At 52.4% G+C, this 22,645-nt stretch overlaps 1 protein-coding gene and 1 long non-coding RNA gene across 2 annotated transcripts; one reads left to right on the plus strand and one right to left on the minus strand.

The window, feature by feature from the left end:
* Positions 1–1,795: 1,795 nt before the first annotated feature.
* Sdc4 (syndecan 4) lies at positions 1,796–20,160 on the plus strand. Its single transcript, XM_078052076.1, has 5 exons — positions 1,796–1,953; positions 13,680–13,818; positions 14,960–15,006; positions 15,776–15,968; positions 18,073–20,160. Exons 1-5 carry the CDS (start codon positions 1,882–1,884, stop codon positions 18,222–18,224), a joined length of 603 nt encoding a protein of 200 aa, XP_077908202.1. The 5' UTR covers positions 1,796–1,881; the 3' UTR covers positions 18,225–20,160.
* LOC144378209 (uncharacterized) lies at positions 3,096–9,596 on the minus strand. The gene is made up of 2 exons (XR_013439895.1): positions 9,450–9,596; positions 3,096–6,285 (listed from the first exon to the last, which is right to left on the minus strand). It is a non-coding gene; the product is annotated as an uncharacterized LOC144378209 (long non-coding RNA).
* Positions 20,161–22,645: the final 2,485 nt, after the last annotated feature.

Consider the following 22,645-nt stretch of genomic DNA (forward strand, 5'->3'; position numbering starts at 1 on the left):
AACTCATTTTTCCTAATTCTTTCACTACACTTCATTATTTATGCTCTTGAAATTATGTATACTATTTTATCCATGGATAGAAATACTGCTTGTCTCTTTCCAACTCCGTGTTCAGTGACAGCTCATTGGCAGTGTCAAATCAACCAGGGTAAGATTATTTACATCACAGATACTGGCAAATGGTGCAGTTTAGCACTCCCACCTTCCCAGGCCTATTGCCAAACATTTACCAGCATCCTGCTGGCTGTAAATGCTGAGAAATTTTCCCTTAAAGAAGTTGGTGGGAACGGAAGGAATTTTGTTATAGCAGTGCGATGACAGATAACTAAAACCACATAGTAAACTATCATCAAAAACTATTTTTAATGATCTATCTACTACCGACTAAATTAGGCCCTCCTTCAGTTCTGTGGAAAGCAAAGTTCATCAGCCATGTCACATGTGAAAGGATTTTTTATTATGGCATGAGGATTGTTCATTTTCTAAGTTTCTTTCCAAATCCTAGGAAGGCATATTAAGAATAGAGGCTGAGGCAGGAGAATCGAAAGTTTGAGGGCAGCCTGGGCAAGACCCTGTCTCAAAATAAACATGAAAAGGAATGAGGATGTTGCTCAGTAGGGAAAACGCTGTATTTGAACTTGCTTTACTCTCAAGGATTTTTGCCACAAGAGACTGTGTTTATGATAATAATTAAGGAATAGAAGGGAAGTCATTTCCAGCTCTTCACCCCCCCCACCACCAATAAATAGATAGAGAGGTAGACAGACAGGACTAGGAAACTTTACCATCATAGGATGGTCCTAATAATTCCAACAGTACTGGTGCATGGGGTTGAGAATTTTATCACTTCCACCCCCCTGCAGAACACAATGCTCTGTCAGGAGGATGAGTGATAAGGGGACTAACAACTGCCTTTTATGGAGCATGAAAGCTGAGAAGGGAGATAAATTTGCAAATAAATTTTTAGAAAGATCAGACTTTCTTTTATCTGGGGAGTCAAACCCAGGCCCTCAAGCAAGTTAGGAAAGTGCTTTATCACTGAGCTACACCCCTAGCCCATCCCACCCCACCCCGAATTAAATTTTGAGACCTGCCGGCTGGCCTCTAACTTATGATCCTCCTGCCTCAGCCTCTGGAGTCGTTAGGATTACAAAAAATGGCCGCCACCCCACCATGCCTGATCTAGCTTTTTAAGAAGTCCGTAATCTGAAAAATTAATCCCTTAAAACAGAGGTCAGTCACCTTGTGACAGAGGTCTGCTGCCGGTTGCCTGTTTTGTCCAGCTAAGAGTGATTTTTACAGTCTTAAATGGTGTGGGGGGGGGCGGAGTCAAAAGAATATTATTTCCTAACTCGTGGAAATGGTTCAAAATTCTGATTTCAGTGTCCATTCGTGATGTTTGATAGGACACAGGCAGGCTCAGTCCTCTAACACTTTATGGCTGCTTTGGAGCCACCAGGTTCGGATGGCTTGGATGGGGATTGATTTAGTCCTTTACGAAAGTTTGCTGTCCCCACGCTACCCGCGTCCTCGTCCCGCAGCCTCCGACGACGACGCATCGGGTGGCCCTCACGAAAGACCTCGGCCAGGTCCTCCGTTCCTGGGCCTCGGTTTCCCCAGTTGTGAAATGGGGACAGAGACAGTGCTCCCCGGGGTCCCGCCTGGCGGTGCCCCGCGTGACCGGGCGGCGGAGGTCCCGGAGGCCGGCTGCGCGCGGGGGCGGTCCCCGGGGTTTCCAGCTCTGCGGGCGGCGCAGCGCCCCGGGCCCGGCCGCGGCGGGGAATTCCGGGCGGGGCGGGGGCGGGCCGGGGCGGGGCCGCCGCCTATAAGAGGGGCCCGCGCCGGCCGGGGCCACTCGCCGCTGCCCTGGGCCCCGCGAACATGTCGTCCGCCCGCGCGCTCGCGCTCTGGCTGCTCCTCGGCGTAGGCGTCTCCGCAGCCTCGGCCGAGTCGGTAGGTGCTCGCGGGTCCGGGGGCGGGCCGGCGCCCCTTTGTTACCGAGCCGGGTCCGGTGCTGCGCGCGGGGCGCCGCTCCCAGCCGGGTCCCCAGGTCGGAGAGGGTTTGTGGGGAACTTATCCCCCGGGTCGCAGGGAGGCTCGGTGGCCCCGCCGCGCCGCGCCGCAGCCTGTTGCTCTTCCCGCTCGCCTGGTTTCGGCGCTCCCGCGGGCTCCCGCTCCGACGTGACTAAGCCCGTGTCACACCTCCCACACCCTCGCCCCTCGCTGTGATCCTGGCGCAGGCTCTGAGCGCCGAGCCCCGCTCCCGGGCTCCCAGAGGGGACAGCTTTGAGAGGCGGAGATGGCCTGGGGACGAGGGGCAGCGTGTGCTTGAGGTCGTGCTGGGGCTGGAGGTCGTGCCGGCCTCCGTGTTACGCATGGGGAGTGGACGGCAGAGCCGGACCTCAGTTCTGGCCCCCGCCTTGCCGTTGACTCGGAGGAGGCAGGGCCTGCCCCTTCCAGTCCCACCTTCCCGGCTGCACAAGGCTACGGAGAAGTGGGGCGACTACTTCTTCTTTGGGGTTCCTAGAAAGTGGGGACCTCGATCTTTCAAGGGCACACAGGAGCGGTGGTTTAGAGGCAGCTGAGCTTCCGTTTTCTCCAAGTGTTGACTGCACAGGGGGAAACTGAGGCACCCACCTCCAGCGGGGTTACAGGGGACTGGAGTGGGGAAGGCCTCCGTGAGCCTAGAGAGATATTTCCTTTCCACCTTCTGCAGGTCCCCAGGATAGGTTACACAGCCCTGGGCCACCTGAAGCTGCATGGCGGCAGCCAGCTGGGGAGGAGGGAGGTATCTCCTCTGGGAAGTTGGGGGCACAGGAATGGCTGGAGTGGTGATCTACCTCCAGGAGCTTGAGCTGTGTGCCCTTTAGCCCCAGTGTTGGGGGGAGTGAGTTCCTGGGGTTTAATCATTAATGTCAATTCCTTTGAAAGCCCTGAGTCTCCTTTTTCTCTCTACTTAGGGGCAAGTTGATTCTATCAGTCTCTAGTTGTGGAGTGAGTGAGACCCTGAACAATAACCCCTCTTCTCCGCATCCCCCCAGCACAATTCCAGGCTCACCTTGCATACTGCAAAGATTTAGTGCTTTTGGTGTGTCTGGTCTTGTTCTAATAGTTTTCTAATGGCTCTATCAATTTCAACAACCCTACTGTTTACTGTTCTTAAACTGGTCCTGAGGCTAGAGAGGTTAAGTAACTTGCCTAAGGTCACACAGCTAATAAGAGGTTGAGTCATATTCAAATTAGACAGCCAGGCTTCCAAGTGCCTGCTTTTATCTTATTCTGAGGGGCTGTTGCTGTGTCCCATCCTGGAATAACTCAAGACTGAGATTTGCTGGGTTTGATCTAGAATCTGTTGAAATTGGGGGGCTGGAAAGCCTTAAGGGATTTTACAGTGCAAGTACACAGAAGCCCAGAGCGGGGCACTTCGTTTCCCAAAACAAGGGCAGTTTTGCAGAGGTTAGAGCCAAGACTGGAACCAGCCTTCTGCCCCATTGCAGTGCCTTAAGAGGTGGAATCAGCAGTTAGGGAGGCATCTGAAGGAACATTAGCTGGGCCTTGTGGGATAAAAGGAAAGGACCCAGAGGTGGCTGAGGTCACCACGTGGACAGTCACATGTCAGTCTCAGCTCTGGGTCTGCTGAGCCTGCAGGTGCTTCACAGGAGGAGCAGACTGCTGTGTCCTGGGACAGTCAGAAGGATGTGGTTTGGGGGAGGGGTTGTGTCTATCCTGTGTAGGGTGACCCAGGATGACCGACCCATCAACTTGGGCAGCTGCTTCCTGTGAGAGGTGTCAGTCTCTCAACTTGACCTTTGCTCTCCCCTTCCTGGCTAATGTCAGACCTCTTGCCTCTCTCTAACTGGGGCACAGGTCTTCCCCATTTGACTTTCCTTCTCTCACGTTGTGGCCCAAAAGATCAGACCAAGTCTCAGTTGACTTAGTCATAGAGATGAACCAGCCTTCCTTGGAGAAAAAATGTTGGAGAAAAATGAGGCCCAGGAAGAAGGAGTTTGCTAGCAGTTATGATTTGTTGAGTGCTTTCCATATGTCATCTAGTGCATTTTATCTTCACAAAAAGCCCAGTATGTGGCGATTATATTGTATTATACCCCCTTTCCAGATGAGGGAACTGAGAAAGAGGTAAGATGGTAGCACCTTGGGGTAGTCAAGAGCATCCAACTTGAGACCATCAGAGTCTTGTCTAACTAGTAGTCCTTTTTCAATTCTAGGTTTGATCCAAAGCCATCTCTTTCCTGGGATGGTGCATCCCCTACCTTGGTGCCACAGGTTTGGGGAAGGAACCCCAGAGCGAACACCCAGCTGCCCTCTCCTGTCTGCGGGGTTTGCCATCCTAAACCAGTTCTTCCTGTCCAGCTGGGAGTGTTCTCCCGGTCTGCCTTCCTGCCACTCCCTTCTTGGCCAATTAAAGGCAGCCTTGTTTGGGGAGTGGGGAGGGATGGGAGGGGGGCAAAGGTGTTGCTGCCCGGGGGCGCAGTCCACTGAGGGCACCAGGCCCACAGCCACCAGGTGTACTTCAACGTAAAGACATCTCTGGTCTTCTTGAGAATTCTTTTCTTGATTGCACAGAAGTGAGGGTGGGGAGGAAGCCCAGTGGGTTCTAGGACCCTTGAGTATCCAGTGAGAACTCTTGGGACTCTGTGGGAGCCCAGAGAGTTACCAAACATCTGGGGAAATATTTGGGCTGGGCTGTGGAGGGCTTCATGAGGTTGGAGGGAGGTCCCTTGCCCTGTTGAATCGATGACCCCATCTGTAAATGAGGAGTTTGAGCTGGATAGCTTCAAGAGCCCTTTCCAGCCCTGATATTTCATTAACAGTTAAGTACCAACTATCCAGAAGGGGTTGTGGAGCCACAAAGACAACCAAGACATTCCCTCTAGGGACTTAATGTGCTGCCCCAGATTCTGGAATGGGGGAAGCCCCTCCCACACACAACCCCAGGGCAGGAACTCTGCTTCATTTATTTTGGTTAAACACCTGTCCCATAGTTAGTTCTCAGGAAATGTTTGTATGAATGAATAAATTCATGCATGTAACTTCATTCTAAAAGGTGCATTGAGGTTATATATTACCAGTGTGAATGTCTCCCAGTAATACTGTGAGGTATTTTTATCTCCATTTTTTATAGGAAACTAATGCTCAGAGGAATGTAGTGGCTTGCCAAGGTCAAAACCAGGTCGACTGATAGTGCAAGATGTCTGGTTTGATCATTCTCAGAACATTCCAGATAAGGAGATTTGCTGGGTTCGATGGTCCTATTTCTACATTGTTGGATGCCCTTGAGCAAATATGCCCTGTGTCTGGGTCTCAGTGTCCCCACCTCTAAAAGAAGGGGTTAGAGCCCTTCGCTTGCTACAGGTCCTTCCTCCCCCACCCCAGAGCCCATTGATGAGGAGAGGGGAGCTTCTTGGCCCCCTTAGTAGAGAGTCCAAACAAGAGCCCGACTCAAAGAGAAGTGGGGATGGACATTCAGCTCCTGCCATCTCCAGCTCCTGGAAACAGAAGGCTCTTCCAAGGACTTGGAGTGCTGAGCCGCCTTGAATGAGGAGCTAGAGAGGCCAGGCTGGGCTCCAGCCCCAGCTCCCTGTTGAAAGGAATTGGCTTCTAGTTGTCCTGCGGTCTCCTGGGCTGGATGGGTGGGAGTGATTTCCAAATGAACCCTTAAAATGGGGGGAAGGGGTGGATGGGGCTCTGTGAGTCTCTGTGGGCTACTGTTACCTGCCTGAGCCCCCATTTCCTTTCAACATCTTGGCTAATAGGATGGCTCTGTGGTGGGGGTGTGGAATGGATATGAAGGCTTTTACCTTGTCCTTTGGGGGGTCAGCATCTTAGTGTCCAGGAGTCCAACAGGAAGTACTTGTACCAAGCCCCGCGTGAGGACTTTGACACTGGTCAGAGTTCATCCAGTCCTCAAAATGGGTCTTTAGACCTCTGCAGAACTGGGGACACATCCCCCCCCACACAGCAAAACTGAATGGTGTGAGCTCAGAACAAAGCTGGTGGCACCGTGCAGATGTGACTTGACCCAGGGTTCTGGGACACTTCTGAGGCCTCCTCCTTGCTGCTGGGGCTGTTGGGAGGCCTGGAAGCGTTGGTTTGGTGTGAGGCAGACCCAACTCCAGATGTATTCTGTCTTCGTCTTACTAGTGACCGGACTGTGGACATGCTGGGCAGCCTCTCTGCCAGCTTCCCAGTCTGTTAAGAAGGCTGGTCATGCTGGAGTGTAGCTCAGTGGGAGCTGCCTCGCCTGCCCCAGGTGGGTTCCATCCTCTGCAAAACAGGAAAAAAGGGGGACTGAAGCAGTAGGTAAGGAGTAGACACCAGGGTTCATGCCCAGCACCGCCCCCCACCAAATCACCGTGCTTTCTGGAGAGCTTAAAGATAACAAGGCTGCAAATAAAGGCACGTAGAATAGTACAGCGCTTAGCCGAGAGGAGACCCAGGCATTCCTTGGTGACTGTCCCTTCCTTGCCAGGGCCTCTAGAAAGCTTTCTCCCCTCCCCCACATCTAACCCCACAGCTGGTGGCTGGAAAGGGAGGAGTCCAAATCTCCTATTTGTTTATCTTAGAAGTGGGCTGTTTGCTAATTATTGGATGGGTTTATATTTAAACAAGAACCAGTTCTTAGCAGCCACACCTGTCCCGTAGGAACCTATTGCTGAGCAACTTGAGCAACTCTGCAGCCTGCAGAGAGAGGGGGCAGGGTGTTTCCTAAGGGTACTGGACACTCAGGACATTGCCCAGGTCTCATGTCACTCTCCTGTGTTAGAGGGACAGAGTTCTAGGCTTTTTTTTTTTTTTTTTTTGGTACCGGGGATTGAACCCAGAGGTACTTTACCACTGAGCCCCGTCCCCAGCCCTTTTTGTTTTTGAGACAGGGTCTCCCAGAGTTGCTTAAGGCCTCACTAAGTTGCTGGGGCTGATCTCAAACTTTTGGTCCTCCTATCTCAGCCTCCCATGTCACGCCATGGTGCCCAGCAAATTCTCGTGTAAGGGTGGCTGAATGATTGCATATAACACTTTGGGCTTTGGAGGGGCAAAGTGATGACGGACAGAAAAAGGCAGTGTTCTGAGAAGGCAGCTAGCCCGAGTTTTGATGCATGGTGCCCTGGAGAGGGGAGGCATATGTCAATATTGGGTTCTGATTTAACCCCAGGAGAATAAGAAGCCTGGCTTCTTGAGCTGGTTTGTCATTAACTCACTGGTGACCTTTGGGCGTATTCCTGGCCCTGGAGGTCTCTCTGGCTCTGTCTGCTAGAGGCTGGGTAACTGTAAAAGTGGGTACATTTTACAGCCAGAAAACCCATCTCTGTCCCACCTCTGCCACTCACCCAGGGACTCAGAGTTGGTTAATCAGTCACTTTGTTGATATGAGAGCCCTAGTGTCCTCTATAAAACACCTGTGTCACTCAAGGGTCATAATCGGTGTTTGGCAAACTTGTAAAGTGCTGGCTGCAGTTGAGTTTATTATTAGCGGCTAGACAAGGGAGCCTGGCCGGCCAGGGCTTGGCCTTGGGTAGGCCGTGTCTGTACACAGTGAAAATGAAAATGTAAATGGCTTCTTCCAATTCTCAGGGTTCACCTTTCATCCTTTTCAAAAGGCTTGGGACTCCCTCAAAAGATGACTCTGATCTTACCAGTTTGTTCCAGCTTCGACTTCCTACAGTCTCCCCACCCCCAACACACTCTCTGGCACCCCTGCTTCTCCCCCCATCTGGGCCACACCGTCTTACTCAGTCCCTCCCTGGTCTTTCGTGCCAGGGAGCTCAGCTGCCCCAGTTTTCTCTGGCAGAGGAGAGACTGTCAGGTGACACCTGGGGTAATGGAAAGGCGGGTAGGAGGGGCTGGCATGTGTGGAAACAGTGACTGGGTGAAGCTGGGTGGTGGCAGCCAGGCCAGCAGGGGACTGGCTGCACCACTCAGTCCTCCCGGCTGCAAATGGCTGGGCTGGGCACCCGAGTGGGGAGGCTCCTTGCCTCGGGGAAGCCCAGCCACCAGGAGATGATTAGGGAACAGACTGAGCTGCTCTGGAGCAGTGGCTTCCCTGGGTGGCAGGGGAGGCGGGAAAAGGGCAGGAAGCCAGCACCCTGGTCGATCTAATCTGCTGCGACAAGGCGCAGAGGAGGCTCTCAACGGTGCTCTCAGAACACAAGAGGCTTGTGTGCGCCCTGGGAGCCTCCCGCCACAGATCCAGCAGGGAATTCGGATCGGCTGCCTAGATTACAAGCCCCAGCTTCAATGCACCTCTGTCTCCCGGGCCCTGAGGGAGCCAGCCCCTCCCTGCTGTCTCCACTGGTAATCGGAGCAATGCCCAGTTTGGTTACCAGGCCTCAGGACAGAGAGAGGTTTGTTTCTTTGAGACCCGTCTTTTATAGGTGGGGAAACCGAGGCCCAGAGAGGGAATCACCCGAGACCACCTAGGGAGTCAGTGACAAGGGTGCTGGATTGGCTCCTGGTAGGAGGTTGTCCAGAAGCTCCAGAATCACCTCCCCCTTCCCAGGATCCCGGAGTCCTTGCTTGGGAATGGCCTGCCCTGGAGCTTGGTGAAAAGCTGGCTGCTGGCAGTGCCAGGCCTGGCTCTCTTCATAGTGATTGTGTTCAGAGTAACCTGACCTTGAAGTGGGCAGAGCTGACATCTGAACCTTCGCTCCACCCCCACCCCCAGACCTTGCTTAACCCTTCAGGTACCGGAGCCCCAAACTACAGACTGTATGTGATTTCTTTTTGCCTTCTAGGGTTTTTTGTTTGTTTGTTTGTTTGGTCCCCAAGGCATGTCAGGAAATACTTTGGTGATCCAGGTCCCAAGCAGAATTTCACATGTCTCTGGTCAATGCTCTACTCCTTCACAAAATTTCTCTCTCCATTTGCTTAGGACCCATAATTGTGTTACTCTACCCATCTCTGGTCTTTCCCTCTTGCATAGTCTGAAGGAATCTGGTTATTGAAAGTCTCTGGTCTCAAAAGCAAAATAACAACCCACGGTAGGTTATGTCCTTTTGGAGTTTGCAGAAGTACCGCTCCATCCACTGGCCAGCTTCTTTGCAGCACAGGAGCTGCTTCTACAAATTTTCTCAGGCCTCTGACCCTTTGAGTATTAATAGTCCCCCTTAGCCAAAAAGGAAGGCAGGTGGGAATTAATGATAGCCACCACTCGTTGAGCATCTGCTGTGTACCCTGCCTGAGCCGGGTTGCTTGTATACAATATGCATTTCCCTTAATCATTATCACTCTGCAAGGTGCTAAGGAGCCAGGTTACAAGTGAGGAAACTGAGGAATTAAAAGCCCAAATAAACTGTTGGGTTCGTGTAGTTCGACATGCCCATTCTGGGAAATAGCTGATCCTTCAGAATGGAATGGGGGGTGCCTGCCATGGACCCTGTATCTCCTGCCAGAATCACTCTGGTGGGCCCCGCATTGGAGCCCAAGGCACTCACCCACCGACCCACTCTGCATTGGCGTTGCCCAGTTCCTCCTCTCCTGGTCTTGCCTCCTGAAGGAAGGATCAAGTGTGGCCCTGACCCTGCCTTCCCTGAGGAGGAGGCAGGTGGGGGAGGCTCTCATTAGATCACAGTGAACCAAGCCCTGACCCTGAACTCCCTGGTGCGGGACTGCCAAGTTTCTGTTTCTTTGTTGGAGCAATATCACTTTCACCTTTGTTCACTCCTGGCCCAGGGAAGGGGTACCCTGGAGCCTTGGTCTGGGCAGTGTGTGGGAGGTCAGGTTAGGGTGGGGAGGTGAAGAGCGTGTGGCAGTGAGGAGCCTGGTTGTGGTTAGCAGGAGGTCTTGAGGGAGATCTAGGTCCGAAGCCCAGCTCTGTTGCTTTCTCGCTGTGACTCTGGATCCACAGCCCCACCAAGCCTCAGGTAGAGCCCCTCACAAAACTGCTGGACCAACTCAGTGAGCTCAGGTGTAGAGGGAGCCGAGTAGGGTGCCAGGCACGTGGTGGACACTCCATGCTTTTCCTGGGGTGACAGAAGCTGTTGGACTTTGAATAGGGTTGGTGACCTGTTCCTAGTTTCTTGCCACAGTCTGAAAACTATATGGGGAGCACAACCAAAGTGACAACTGCTGCCCCTGGATTTGCTGAGACCCTTGGCGTAGCCAGGACTCTTGACAGGGAGGAAGACAGCTCCAGCCTGGGAGCTGGGAGACCCGCTTCCAAGTCCCGCTCTGCTGCCAGCTGCTTATGTGACCTTGGCAAAGTCCCTTGTCCCAGTCTGTTGGAGAGGTCATAAAATGAGACGGTTGGGCTCCATGGCCTCAGATACTTTCTGTTGGCAGGTGCTAGTTGCTATAAAGCGAGAGTGTACCTGCCTTCCCCCATCTTCTTTTCCCTGGATGGCTTGGGAAAGAATGCAGGACCCCAACCCCCCCAGGTACCAATGCAGGTGCCCAGCAGCCGCAGGGCCAGCCACCGGCCATTGTAAGCTGGTGATTCTGTTGTGCATCTGTGAAAAGACAAAGATGTAGAGAGGCCCGGGGCCCCACAGAGGGTGCCTGTGCTTGCACACACACGTGAACACGCGTGCCTGGGCAGGGGTGGGGTGAGCTGAGGAGAACAGACCATCCTTAGCCAGGAGCAGGGTGGGGTCCCTCTCTGGTCAGGATTGGGCCGGCTGCTGGGTGGCCTGGCTCTTCAAAGCCACCCCAGACTGAATGGGCCTTGTCTGAAAGGAGGGAGGTGGTGGGGGAGGGCTGTTGGTGCCTTCCCAGCTGCCACAAAAAAGAGGGACGGTTACCCACAATCCCATGGGGGCTTGTCCTAAATGACCCCTGCTCACTTGGGAGTTTCCCTCTTGGTAGGCAGAGAAGGGGCAGAGAGGGGCCCCCAGAGCTCAAGGAGGACTGAATTCCTTGTGTCCTTGGTCAGAACACTTCGAGTGCTCTTACTTACTGAGGAGGGACGCCTCCTAGGCTCCTCCAATGCAGCTGATGAAGAATCTGTCCTGTTAGAGCCCAGGAACCAGGTCTGGGCCTGGCCATGCCACTGGTCCCCAGGTGACCTTGAACTAACTCCATCTTCTGGGAACCTGCTATTGAAACGAAGGATTAGGGGTGGCCAGTTGCCCGCCAGGAGGGCTCACCGGGAAGGAAGCTTGGTTTCAGCCTGTTTGGGGCTGTCTTGGCTGCCAGGTCTTCAGTGGAGGATGGAGGGATTCTTAGCAGCCAGTCAGCATGTCGGTTCCATGGGTGGTTCTGAAACACTCCATAGCATTTTCACACACTAAAGGAAAGGCCTAGTGCAGAAACAGCATTCCATGGCTCCTGGTGGCCAGGGAGCAGGACAGGTCTCTGGACTGGAGACTGCAGGAATCCTGGCCCCACGGTTGGAATCTCACTTCTGTCCTGCAGACTTGGAACTCCGACACCCCACAGCAGGCTGGTTTTCAGGCCAGGTCAACAAGTGGCCAACCGTCTTTGTCCCAGCTGGATTTGACGAACACATGTGTTCACACATTACCAGGGCTCATGTGTGAACACAGGAGTTCCTGTGTATGTGGTTAAAAGCCCGGGAGACTCATGCCTGGCTTCTGGTTCAGCATGGCCACTTGCTGCCTGTGTGGCCTTAGACAAGTGACTACTTTCCATAGCCCTCATTTCCATCTCCGCAGAAAGGTCTACTGAGAGGGCCAACATCATGTCAAGTGCTTCATTCTAAAATCGACCCGGTAGACGGTGGAGGCCGCGCTGTTTCAGATCTGAGCCCCAGGGCATTTGCAGGAGCGGGAGCTGGGGCCCAGCGGGCGGAACCGCCCTAGGTGCAGCCCTTACGCAACCCTGTGGAGCCTTTCCCTGCGCTGCCAAACCCAAGCCACAGGCGCAGGCCGGGGAGTGCGGGGGTGGAATTCCAGCGCCCGCAGCTCAGCAGCTCCCGATTCCCGAGTCGTGAGGTCATCCCTGGCCGGGGCTTAACCCCTTCGGACTCCCAGCCCACGGGTGCCGTCCCAGCGGAGGCTCCCCACCCGGGGAGCGAGGGATGCAGTCCCTGCCTTCTTCCCGCCTGACCCCGCCGCCTTCCGGGAACCCAGCCTCCTGCCCCGCGCGGGTGGAGGAGGGCGCAGGTTCCGCGCCTCTCCCCGGAAGCCCGCGGGAGGGTGGAAGAGGAGGCTGGTCTCCGAAGAGGCTTTCCTAGACCGCTGCTGCTGCCCAGCTTTGTCCTGGGAACCCAACTGGAGGAGGTTCCTTCTCAGAATCCCTGCTGTGCCCCTGGCAGCCTCAGCTAGGCACAGGGCAGCTAGAGGGCTCTGGCGCCTTTCTACCCGGAGCTGTGTTGCTAACACTGTGCCACCTTAGCCAAGTCACTGTCCTGTCCTGTTCTCAAATTCTGTGAAAAGGGAACGGGACTTCCCGGGGTGTTTGGCTTATATTCTGTGGTTCTAAGCAGACCCCTCCCCTGCCTCCTGCAGTTATGGGGTCCTTGCCCCCCTGGACCTTGGGTACTTTCCCTTTGAAAGCTGCTTGGTAGGGGTGGCCCTCAGACTGCTATGACCAGGGGTCTCCACGGGGTGGGATGCTGGATTGGATGGTCTGTGGGGGCAGGGACTGTGCCTCCCTATGCCCTGCACAGTGCTGGCAGCTGAACAGCTTGGTGGGAGATGTTTAGAAATCAAGGCTGAATTCAGGAGCCTGCGCTTGAGTCACCAGCTGAGCAACACTGTGACCTGAGAGGTCTTGGTGTGAGTGAGCCTGTCCCAGCCAGCTTGACTCAGCTGGGAAAGGTGTCCCCGATTGGGCAAGACCAGAGCCAGGAGTCCACTCCCTGCCATGTGTGAATCAGCTGCCACTGCCTCACAGGACCCTGCAGCATGGCACCCCCAGGCTGGGGCGGCCATTGCACACGGGACCTGCTGGCTCTGAAACCAGGCAGCCCCATCCTGTCTCCTCTTCCTGCCAACTCTGTCACCAAAAGAAAATAATTTATGAAGTCTTTAATGCCCAGCCTCCTTGGTTGTAAAATAAGTTAACAACATGCCATCAGAATTATTAAAAACCTGGCTGGCACTTAGCAAGCGCTCAGTAAAGGGTACCCAATAATAATGACTTATTATTACCACTTTTATTATTTTTATTAACAGAGAATGGGAAAGAGACTTACCTAAGGTCACACAGCAAGTAGGAGACAGAGTATGATCTAGGACCTGGGTCTCCAGACCTTGGCTCTGTCCCCTGCTGGCACCTGAATGCCCACTTATTTTTTACTTTTTGGTACTGGGATTGAACTGGAGGGCACTTTGTCACTGGATATATTTCCAGCCCTTTTTATTTTAAAATTTTATTTATTTTTCTTCATTTATTATCTTCAATGTATTACTGAGTCCACCCCAGAGGCAGATTTTACACACACACACACACACACACACACACACACACACACACACACACACACACACACGGTGCTGGGTATTAGAACTCAGGGCCTTATGCATGCGAGACCAGCACTCTACCAACTGAGCTATATCTCCAGCCCCTTTATTTTTTATTTTGAGACGGGGTCTCACTAAGTTGCTGAGGCTGGCTTCAAACTTGCAATCCTTCGAGTGGCTGGAGTCACAGCCTGCGCTACCCGGCGTGATTTCGGGTTCCTGGTAGCCAGCACTTGAGTAAAAATGGTGTTGTAGATCACTGGGGACCGCTGGCTGAGGCTTCTCCTTTCTTCATCCTAGATCCGAGAAACTGAGGTCATCGACCCCCAGGACCTCCTGGAAGGCCAGTACTTCTCTGGAGACCTACCTGATGATGAGGACGTTGGGGGGCCTGGGCAGGAACCTGATGACTTTGAGCTGTCCGGCTCTGGAGATCTGGGTATGGAGACGTGCTGGGCAAGCTTGGGTCACAGGGCTGGAGGGAATGGTAGCCCAGCCAATGAGAAGCAGACCGTGGAGCCTGGGATTTTTCCACAGAGCCCCTCTTCCTCCTCAAAAGGAGAAACAAGTAACTGTACTAGCCTTTTCTATCCCTGAGACCTTCCGAGGCAAGTGGTGTGTGGCTCTGAATTCACTGTAGCTTTGAGTTTTCAGGCACTAGTCTGAACCTGTCCCGTAGGCTCCTCCCTGTGGCCAAGGGTGGGGCAGGGTGGGGGAAGAAGGATCCGTGTGGTGTTCTTCCTTTGGAAAGAAATGGAGGTGGGGTGGGAGGGGCATGTGTGGACAGAGGCTTCCTGGGACCATACCAGGGGCCATGCCCTTCATGGTCTTGTCCTGGCCCTGACCTCCAGGGTGGACCGCTGCTGAGAATCATCCCTCTTAAGTTCAGGGACATGTCAGTATTCCAAGTTTGAAGTCACATAGTCCTGACTTCAAACCTTGACTCTGTGTCACCTCTGAGTCTTGGTTTCCCATTCTGTAAAATGGGAATAATAATGACCGTACATCAGTGTTGTGGAACCGAACTGAGTTAGAGCTCTTGGCATGGACCAAGCACCCAGGTGACTGTGTGTTTGTTGTAGATTTAAGGTATACAACATGATGTTATGGGATACACACACAGAGTGAAAGGTTCTGTAGTGAAATATCTGTCTTCTCAGTACATGTTTTAAGGTGCAATATATGGTATTTAATATTGCAATTAGTCTTCTTTCTTACACTTTAATTCCCAGGGGTCTTGTTCAAATGCAGATTCCGATTCAGTCAGCCCTGAAATTCTGCACTTCTAGCCAGCTCCCAGGAGTTGCTGCTGGTCCCTTGTTCTGAACAAGGGTTTGGAGCTGACTGGCTCTGCCTGGCTACCTAGCTACCAGCACACTGTCAGAGAGTCAGCGAGGCAGGTCTCAGGAGTTCCGTTTTTCAGACTAGGTGACTGAGATTGAGGTGACCAAGCTCACTTGCTGGACCTGGAGACTTAGGGGCTGTGATTGTAAGTTAGGACTCCCACCAGCCATGGCCTCAGGGATCACTTACTTGGGGGAAGCGGACCTTGTGCTCACAGAGCTCTTCTGACCTTACAGATGACTTGGGGAACCCCAGGATCTTCCCTGAAGTGATCCATCCCTTGGTAAGTCTGCAGCCTTGGCGCCCACCCCTGTCACACACCCATTGAGGGGCAGAAAGCAGCTCGCAGGGGTCTGACTCCTTTCTGCAAGAAGCCTTTTCCTCTGGGGTCCTGGGCTTCTTTTGGGACAGACACAACTGTGGGTCACCGGTAGGCCACATGCTCCCTGCGGGGGGTAGTCACTGTCCACGCCAGCTCCTTTTCCATGACTTAGGGCTGTTCTCAACTGTTTCCAAATAGGGTACACAGTTCTGTCTCCTACATTTGCCACCACAGGGGTCCTGAGTGTTTCCCCTGTGTGATCAAATGTTCTCGCCACTTTACAGGCTGCATAGTTAGTTCACTTGGTTCTGCTTATTGATGGAGAAACTGCGTTTAATTTTCTAATATCCTAAAATTAAAACACTGTGGCAAGCTCCTTAGGATAGAGCCTCAGAGGCAAAATGGCTGCCTTAAAGGGCAACTGATTCCTAGGGTTTTACCACATTGGCTCCAGAGCGGCTGCTCCAGAACACCACCTATCCACAGGTGTGGCAACACCCATCTCCCATCTCTCTTTCTCTGGGTCAGGCTCATTTCCCATTTGGGTCAGATGTACTAGAAAAGTCCAAGGTAAGGGTGGAGCAGCATGATCTTGAGAGGTGTGGTGAGGTCCTATTCCAGGACCACAGGGTTCAGCCCAGATCCTCCACCTGGCTTCTGTCCCAACCCTGGTCGGGTTCCTCCCCAAGCTCACTGAATTTTTGTTTATCTTTCTTTCCCCCACATTCAGGTGCCTCTAGATAACCACATCCCTGAGCGGGCAGGGCCTGGGGACCGGGCCCCCTCTGAAACTAAGGAGCTAGAAGAGAATGAAGTCATCCCCAAGAGGAGTTCCCCCTTTGAGGAGGATGTGTCCAATAAGGTGTCCATGTCCAGCACTGCCCAGAGCAGCAACATCTTTGAGAGAACCGAGGTCCTGATAGGTAAGGCCCCTGATAGGTCAGGCCCTGGGTGGCTCTTCCTGACCTGCCTTGAAGGACAGAGGGCCTGTAGGCAGGGACGCCTCCAGGCCCTTCAGCTTGCCCTGGGGGTTGAAGAACTTTAGCCCCTGCAGCCGGGTGGGGGATGCGAGGAATTGCATACCAAAGTCTAGTTCTAAAGAATAGGCCTTGTGGGCTGGGATAGAGGCACTGGATTCCTCAGCACCACATAAAAATAAAAGATATTGTGTCCACCTATAACTCAAAAATAAATACTAAAAAAAAAAAAAAAAAAAAAGAAGAAGAATAGGCCGTGTGACTTCCCCTGTCTCTACGCCCCTCTGGGGTATTTTTCAAAGCTCTTTCACAGCCTGGGTGTGGCATCTGGGAGTTAATCATTAAATTCCCTTGGAAGTCTGAGATTCCTTAGGACTGGGTTGGCTTCCCTTTCCCCTGCTCTCTGGTTTAGCACCTTGTGATCTTGCTGAGAAGCTTTTTGAACAGAATGAACCCCCACTTTTCTCATCTGTAAATGGGTATGATGATTACTCCTTGAGTCAGTGTGACATCACTGAATCTTCATTGTCCCCTCAGAAAGTGTGGCATAGGATATCTTCCTGTGACAGAACAGGACACTGAGACCAAGAGAGGTTAAATATTTGGTTGCAAATGACAACTCTTTTGACTGCAACATGCTGGTGTGGCTAAGCTCTGTCCCAGGGAAAGGGGCCATTGAGTCTTCCATATTCCAAACTGTTTTGTGGGAATGTTTTGGAGGTTCAGCCCAGATTCTCCCCCTGGCTGAACTTGAGATCCTCCTGCCCTGACTCCCTGGTAGCCAGGATTGTTAAGTGTGCCTCACCAGCCCAGCACATTTACAGATTCTAGATCTGTTGATTAGGTTTTGCTTAGAGCAACTAAAGGTGCTACTGTTTCTAAAGGAAAACATAAAAATCAGGGATCTAGTCCAAGCCCCGTTTCTTATTCATGGAGAGACAGGCCCGGGCTTTGGGGCACAAGGCTAGAGAAGAACTGAAGCCAGCTGTTTGCTCTTCCATTTGAGCATTAGCCAGTATTCTCATGTTCTCATGTGTATGGGGGATCCTCCATTCTAGTCGTTTAAAACAGTCCCCAGGGGTCGCTGCCTCATGTTCCATGTGCTCTTTCTGGCACCTGGGGGGGGGGGGGTTCTTATGGCATTTTGGTCAAGATGGAACCTCCCCTGGCTCCTGGGCTGCTCCATCCCATTCTGTGCCCAGATCAGTAGGGTGTGCAGTGATGGAAAATTAATCTTCTTAGCCCAAGTAAGACTGAATTAGTGACTCAATCTGCCACAGAAAGGCTTCTGTGAGCCATCCCTACCCCTAACAAACAGGAATGAGTCATTCAGGCCACCTGGCGTGGTGGACAGAACAGATGCTCACCTCTGCCTGACACTGGCCAGGCGCTCCTGGCTGAGCCTAACGGTGAGCGCCATTTATTATGCAGGCCAGTTCAGGGTGTTGGGGACACAGAGAGATAAATCCCCGAGGTTTACAGGTCCTGAGCCTTGAGCATATGCTCTGCCCTAGGCACTGTTCTAAGCCACTAGATAATTTATTTAATCTTTAGGGCAAATCTGTTCTGCAATGAAAGAGACTAAGGCACTTGCCTGGAATCACACAGTTAGTAGGTGGAAGCGGAAACTGGAGGACCTGCACCACAGTAGGCGATTATCTGTGACACCCCGGGGTGGACACTGGTGGTTCCACATGGTGTACAGTGTCTGCCCACATACACTGGAGCAGGCCTAGGCAGGTGGACCCGTGGGCGCCCAGGGGAGCTCCAGAGTTCCCTGCGGATGTGCGGGGGTTTCTGCAGCTCACGTCACTCTTCTCCTGGCTGTTGCTGGGGAGTCTGCCTGGATGACTTCGCCATTTGAATCTGAAGGTCTTCAGTGACTTACAGTGCCGAGTGTCCCCTTGTCATACCTGGGGTCGTGAGGGTCAGCTTAATGAGCGTTCAGCTCGCCTGCCCCAGGCAGTGGTGACGTCGGGCCGTGGGAAGTGCCCGTGGTGCGGGGGTCGGCTGGGCAGCTCTCACTGCTCCCATCTCTCCCGCTCTGCAGCGCTGACCGTGGGCGGCATCGTGGGCATCCTGTTCGCCGTGTTCCTGGTCCTGCTGCTGGTGTACCGCATGAAGAAGAAGGACGAAGGCAGCTACGACCTGGGCAAGAAGCCCATCTACAAGAAGGCCCCCACCAACGAGTTCTACGCCTGAAGCTTCCCGCGGCCACCGGCCTGGACTTGTGGGGGAAGGGAGCCGAAGGATTGTGGACGGTGGGCGTTAGAGTAGGGGAGGCACCTGGACACCTCCCTGTCCCTGTCTCCAGCTCTGACCCCGGCCCTGGGTCAGAAGCGACGTCATCTTCTACGCGCTGCCTAGCTCTCCTTGGTTCTTTGGGCCAGGGTTGCCCCTGAAGGAAAGTGGGGGTCACGTGTGGCCTTTCTGGAGCAAGCCTGGGGTTGCATCATTTCTTTAAATTTCCAGATTACAATCTAGGACCAGTTTCGAGCCTGTTCTGAACATGCCTCATCAGAGGCCCCTGGAGCCAGGGACGAAGGGGTATTTATTGTGGGGGGTCCTGCCTGGAGGTCTGCCCTGGCTGCCTCCTCCCCTTTCACAGCCCATCCCTCTGCTGGGACTTGGGAGGAAGAACCAGAGCCCCCAGCACCCCCAAGAGTGTCCACCCATGGGTCCTTGCAGTGGACGGGGGAGTGTTTGTGGTCCACCTGGGGCCATCCTAGGCTCTTTCAAGCGACTTGAGAAAATCCACCTTCTTTCATTTGGCCAGGGAGGGTGGGAGAAGTCCTGAACGTGCACCCTGAAGTGGATCTGTAGAGTATTTGTAAGTCATCTTTAGGGCGTTTTTGTTGTTATTATTATTTTTTTAAAACAGTTCATTCCTTTGTGCAGAGCGTGTCTGCCTGGGCAAGAGTGTGGAGATGTGAGGATGTTCTTAACCCCCACATTTCACAGCACCTGCTAAGTTTGTATTTAATGGATTTTATGTTTGTTTCTTGAAAACAAGAGAAGAGCCGGAGATGTGATTTTTATTAACTTTTTTTTTTATTATTTATAGCTTCATACAGGGCCTCTCCCCCTACCTTTTTTTTTTTCTTTGAAAACCCCCTCCCCATTTAAACAACTTCCTGCTCCCCTGCCCATGACCTTGGCCCTTTCTGAAGCTGCTTCATCTAAGAAGTAACTTTTGCTGAAACATAGTTTTATAGCAGATTCCAAAATATAATATAGGGATGGTGTGGTATTTGTGTCTGTGTTCCTGTAATGTATTATTGTTTGCCCTTGGTTTTAGAAAAATGGATAAGTATATTTTTTCAGGATGTAGTGTGATATCTAGTTTCCCGTTGGCCGGGTGCTGCGCGAGCGGGTTTCTGCCTTTCTCTTCCTGTTCCTGGTGCCTTCCGACCAGGCTGGGATGGTGGAGGGCAGGTGATCCCCACCTTTCTGCCTTCTGCTCGGGGCCTAGCTCAAGCTCTAGGGTTTGCGTTCTCCGGGCTCCAGGGCTGTGCGAGACTATACAGTAACCAGATGTGGCTGTTTAAATTAGGTCAATGCAAATCATGTAAAGTTAGAGATCCATCTGTCAGTTGCACTAATCACCTATGACCATCCAGTCACCACATGGGACTCCTGGCTATGGTACTGACCCTGCAGAGAGCCAGCCCTTCCGTCTCTGGGATGCCACATGCTGCTCTAGAGAGCTGTGCTGGCTTGGTGAGCTAGCGCCCAGCTTGGCTGGGATGACCCTTGTCTCCCTGGGCAAGGGGGAGGGACAGGGAGGAAAGCCCATGGGCCCAGCGGGGTCTGTTATCTGGGGCTCTCCCTCTTAAAGAGGAGAGTCCAGGTGGCCTAGCCCGGGTAGGTGGTTTCTTCTGACCCCACTGGCTGGCGTAGGGAGAATCGCCCTCCCTGACTGTGCCCTGTGGCTGTTCCCTGCCATCTGCACCCCAACCCAGGGTCCCAGCCGGCTGGGTCCCCTTCTAGCCTCAGGGCCCTTTCCTCTTGCTGTGTTGGAGTGAGCACGTTTTCTGCAGCCTGCCCCCTCTTGTCCCCTGCCCCCTCTGTCCCCGTACACACTGTTGTCTGTTACTGATTTTTTTGATAAAAAGATAATAAAGCCTGGTACTTTCTAGATTGCCTGCCTGTGTCGTTTTAATGTCAGTCCCAAGTCATTCTTGTGCTCTGTACCTGTTGAACTCAGTGGAGCCTGAGAACCGCCACCCCACCCCGTCCCATGCCAGGCGCCAGGAGAGGTGGGGAGGGAGGACTCCAGGGCAGGGGTGAGCTCAGCTTCTCGCTGCTGGGTGGTGCTGTGTTTAAAACAAACGCAACTCAGTCTCTTTCTCCAGATTCCTCCTTTTCTTTGGGAAAAAAAAAAATGTGTAAAGGCAGAGGTCAGCCTGCATGGCAACCACCAGGTGTGTGCTGCTGGGCAGGGCCACCTGCTAGACCTGGGCTCTGCTCTAGTTGGAAGCCTCTGGAAATACCACTGACAACCTCTCAGATCCTCACCACAACCCTCTGAGGTGGTGAGAACCTTTCTACCAAGGGGATAATCTGCCCTTAGCTTGTCATGCAGAGTCGAACCTTAATTCCAAGTCCTTGGACACCGGTGGTTCTTTTCCCGTGACACTGTGCTGCTTGGTTGGGTAGGGGAGGACACCAAGAGGAACTGGTAGTCGTCCTGGCAAATTCAACAGCACACATACCATGCGCCCGGAGCCTCGCTTCACACTTGAACTCATTCATCGTCACAACGCCACAAAGTAGACGACATTGTAGGCCCATTTTACAGGTGGAAGGACTCATCCACCTGACTTGCTCAAAGCTACACGTCTGGGCCTGGGATGGTGGCTCAGGGGTAGAGCGCTCCCCTAGCATGGGCGGGACCCGGGTTCCATCCTCAGCACCACATAAAAAAGAAGGCATTGTGTTGTGTCCATCTACACCTAAAAAATAAATATTTTTTTTAAAAAAAAGCTACACATCTTGCCAGGGATAGCGGTGGATGTGAACCACAGGCTCTGGAGTCTGCTTGTAAACACGCTGCCTATTAGAGGGCTGTGTTGCCCACTGCCCCTTTAACTCAGCAAGACCTTGTTGCAAAATTTAAAAAGAGCTGGGGATATAGCTCAGGGGTAGAGCTTCTGGGTCCAGTTCTCAGTACAAAAAAAAAAAAAAAAATCTTCAATTTCACTAGCTTCATCTTTTTTTTTTTTTTTTTTTTTGCAATCTGAGAATCAAACCCAGAGAGGGCCTCACACATGCTAGGCAAGTGCTGTATCACTGAGCTGCATCCCCAGCCCTGTTTAATTTTCTTTTGAGACAGGCTCTAAGTTGCTTCCCACCGCAGCACTCCTAGTTGCTGGGATACAAGTATATCCCACCACTAGCCTCATCTTCAGAGTTTCAGTACTACATGTGTCTAGTGGCCACTGTACTGGAGAGTGCAGGTACAGAACTGTCCAGTTGTCCCAGGAATCCCTGTGTTGGGTGGTGTGAGTCAAAACCTCTGATTCTGATTTCAACTCCTACCAGCTGTTACCCTGGGCTCACACAACCTATGAGGAAGGAGGTCAGAGGCTGGCACAGAGTAAGTGAGCACTAGCACCCTCTTCATTGGTGCCATCTGTGAGTGAGATATTAGCTTCAGAAGGCTTCTGTATATTATCTCTCGCTATATAAAGTTATCCCCAAACTAAGGGGCTTATAATAACCCAAGCGTTATTTCACATAGTGTCTGTGAATCAAATTAAGGGGCAGCTTAGTTGTTTGGTTCTGGGAGGATCCAAGATGGCGCACTCACGTGTCTGGCAACTTGTTGGCAGGAGGCCTTAGTTCACCTTATGAACTAACATAAGGTGGAGTGAAGTGTCCTCATGACATGTCACCTGACCTCTTCCAGAGTCAGTGATCTGGGTAGATGTTATGATGCCTTTTATGAACTGGCTTTGGAAGTTACACACTCTTCTTTTGAAAATCTTTTTTTTTTTTTTTGGTGGTGGTGCTGGAGATTGAACCCAGGGCCTTGTGCAATGCAAGGCAAGCACTCTACCAACGGAGCTATTTCCCCAGTCCTGTAAAATCTTATTGGTAACACGAGTCAACCCTATTCATTGTGAGAGTAGACTCCAAAAGGCTAGAACACCAGGAAGCAGCACTCTTTGGAAACCATGATTAAGGTTGGTGGACATGGCTCCATTTTGGTCAGTACTGGACAGGGGTTAGTTATGTGGAGCGCTAACTCTGATAGGGCACAATATTATTATGAGAACTGAACAAGGAATGCAAAGTGGATTCTGGACAATATTGGACCATTTTCTTCATGATCTGCCAATCATCTGAGGCTGCAGAACTGACCCCTGCATGCAACATTTCCTGCACGGGGCAGGGCAGCCCTGTATGCTAAACAGATCTCCACTGTCAATAGTTTGCTACATGGTTTTGGGGAGTAGGCAGAATTCCAAGATGATCCTCAGGATCCTGATCCCCACCTGGTGTATATAATTTGTATAATCCCTTCCTTCTACAGATGATAGGACCTGTAAATATAGGATGCCACTAGGTTTATAGTTAGGTTACATTAGACAGCAAAGGTGAAGAGATTTTGTCAATGT

Source organism: Ictidomys tridecemlineatus, chromosome 5 (genome assembly GCF_052094955.1).
Source record: "Ictidomys tridecemlineatus isolate mIctTri1 chromosome 5, mIctTri1.hap1, whole genome shotgun sequence".
Lineage (NCBI taxonomy): Eukaryota > Metazoa > Chordata > Mammalia > Rodentia > Sciuridae > Ictidomys > Ictidomys tridecemlineatus.

What these genes read in the sequence shown, in the direction of transcription:
- Sdc4 (XM_078052076.1), top strand. Translation starts at nt 1,882, where the DNA reads ATGTCGTCCGCCCGCGCGCTCGCGCTCTGGCTGCTCCTCGGCGTAGGC. An exon ending in CTGAAGTGATCCATCCCTTG is followed by an intron (nt 15,007 to 15,775) that starts GTAAGTCTGCAG and finishes CCCCACATTCAG; the next exon opens with GTGCCTCTAGATAACCACAT. An exon ending in GAGAACCGAGGTCCTGATAG is followed by an intron (nt 15,969 to 18,072) that starts GTAAGGCCCCTG and finishes CCCGCTCTGCAG; the next exon opens with CGCTGACCGTGGGCGGCATC.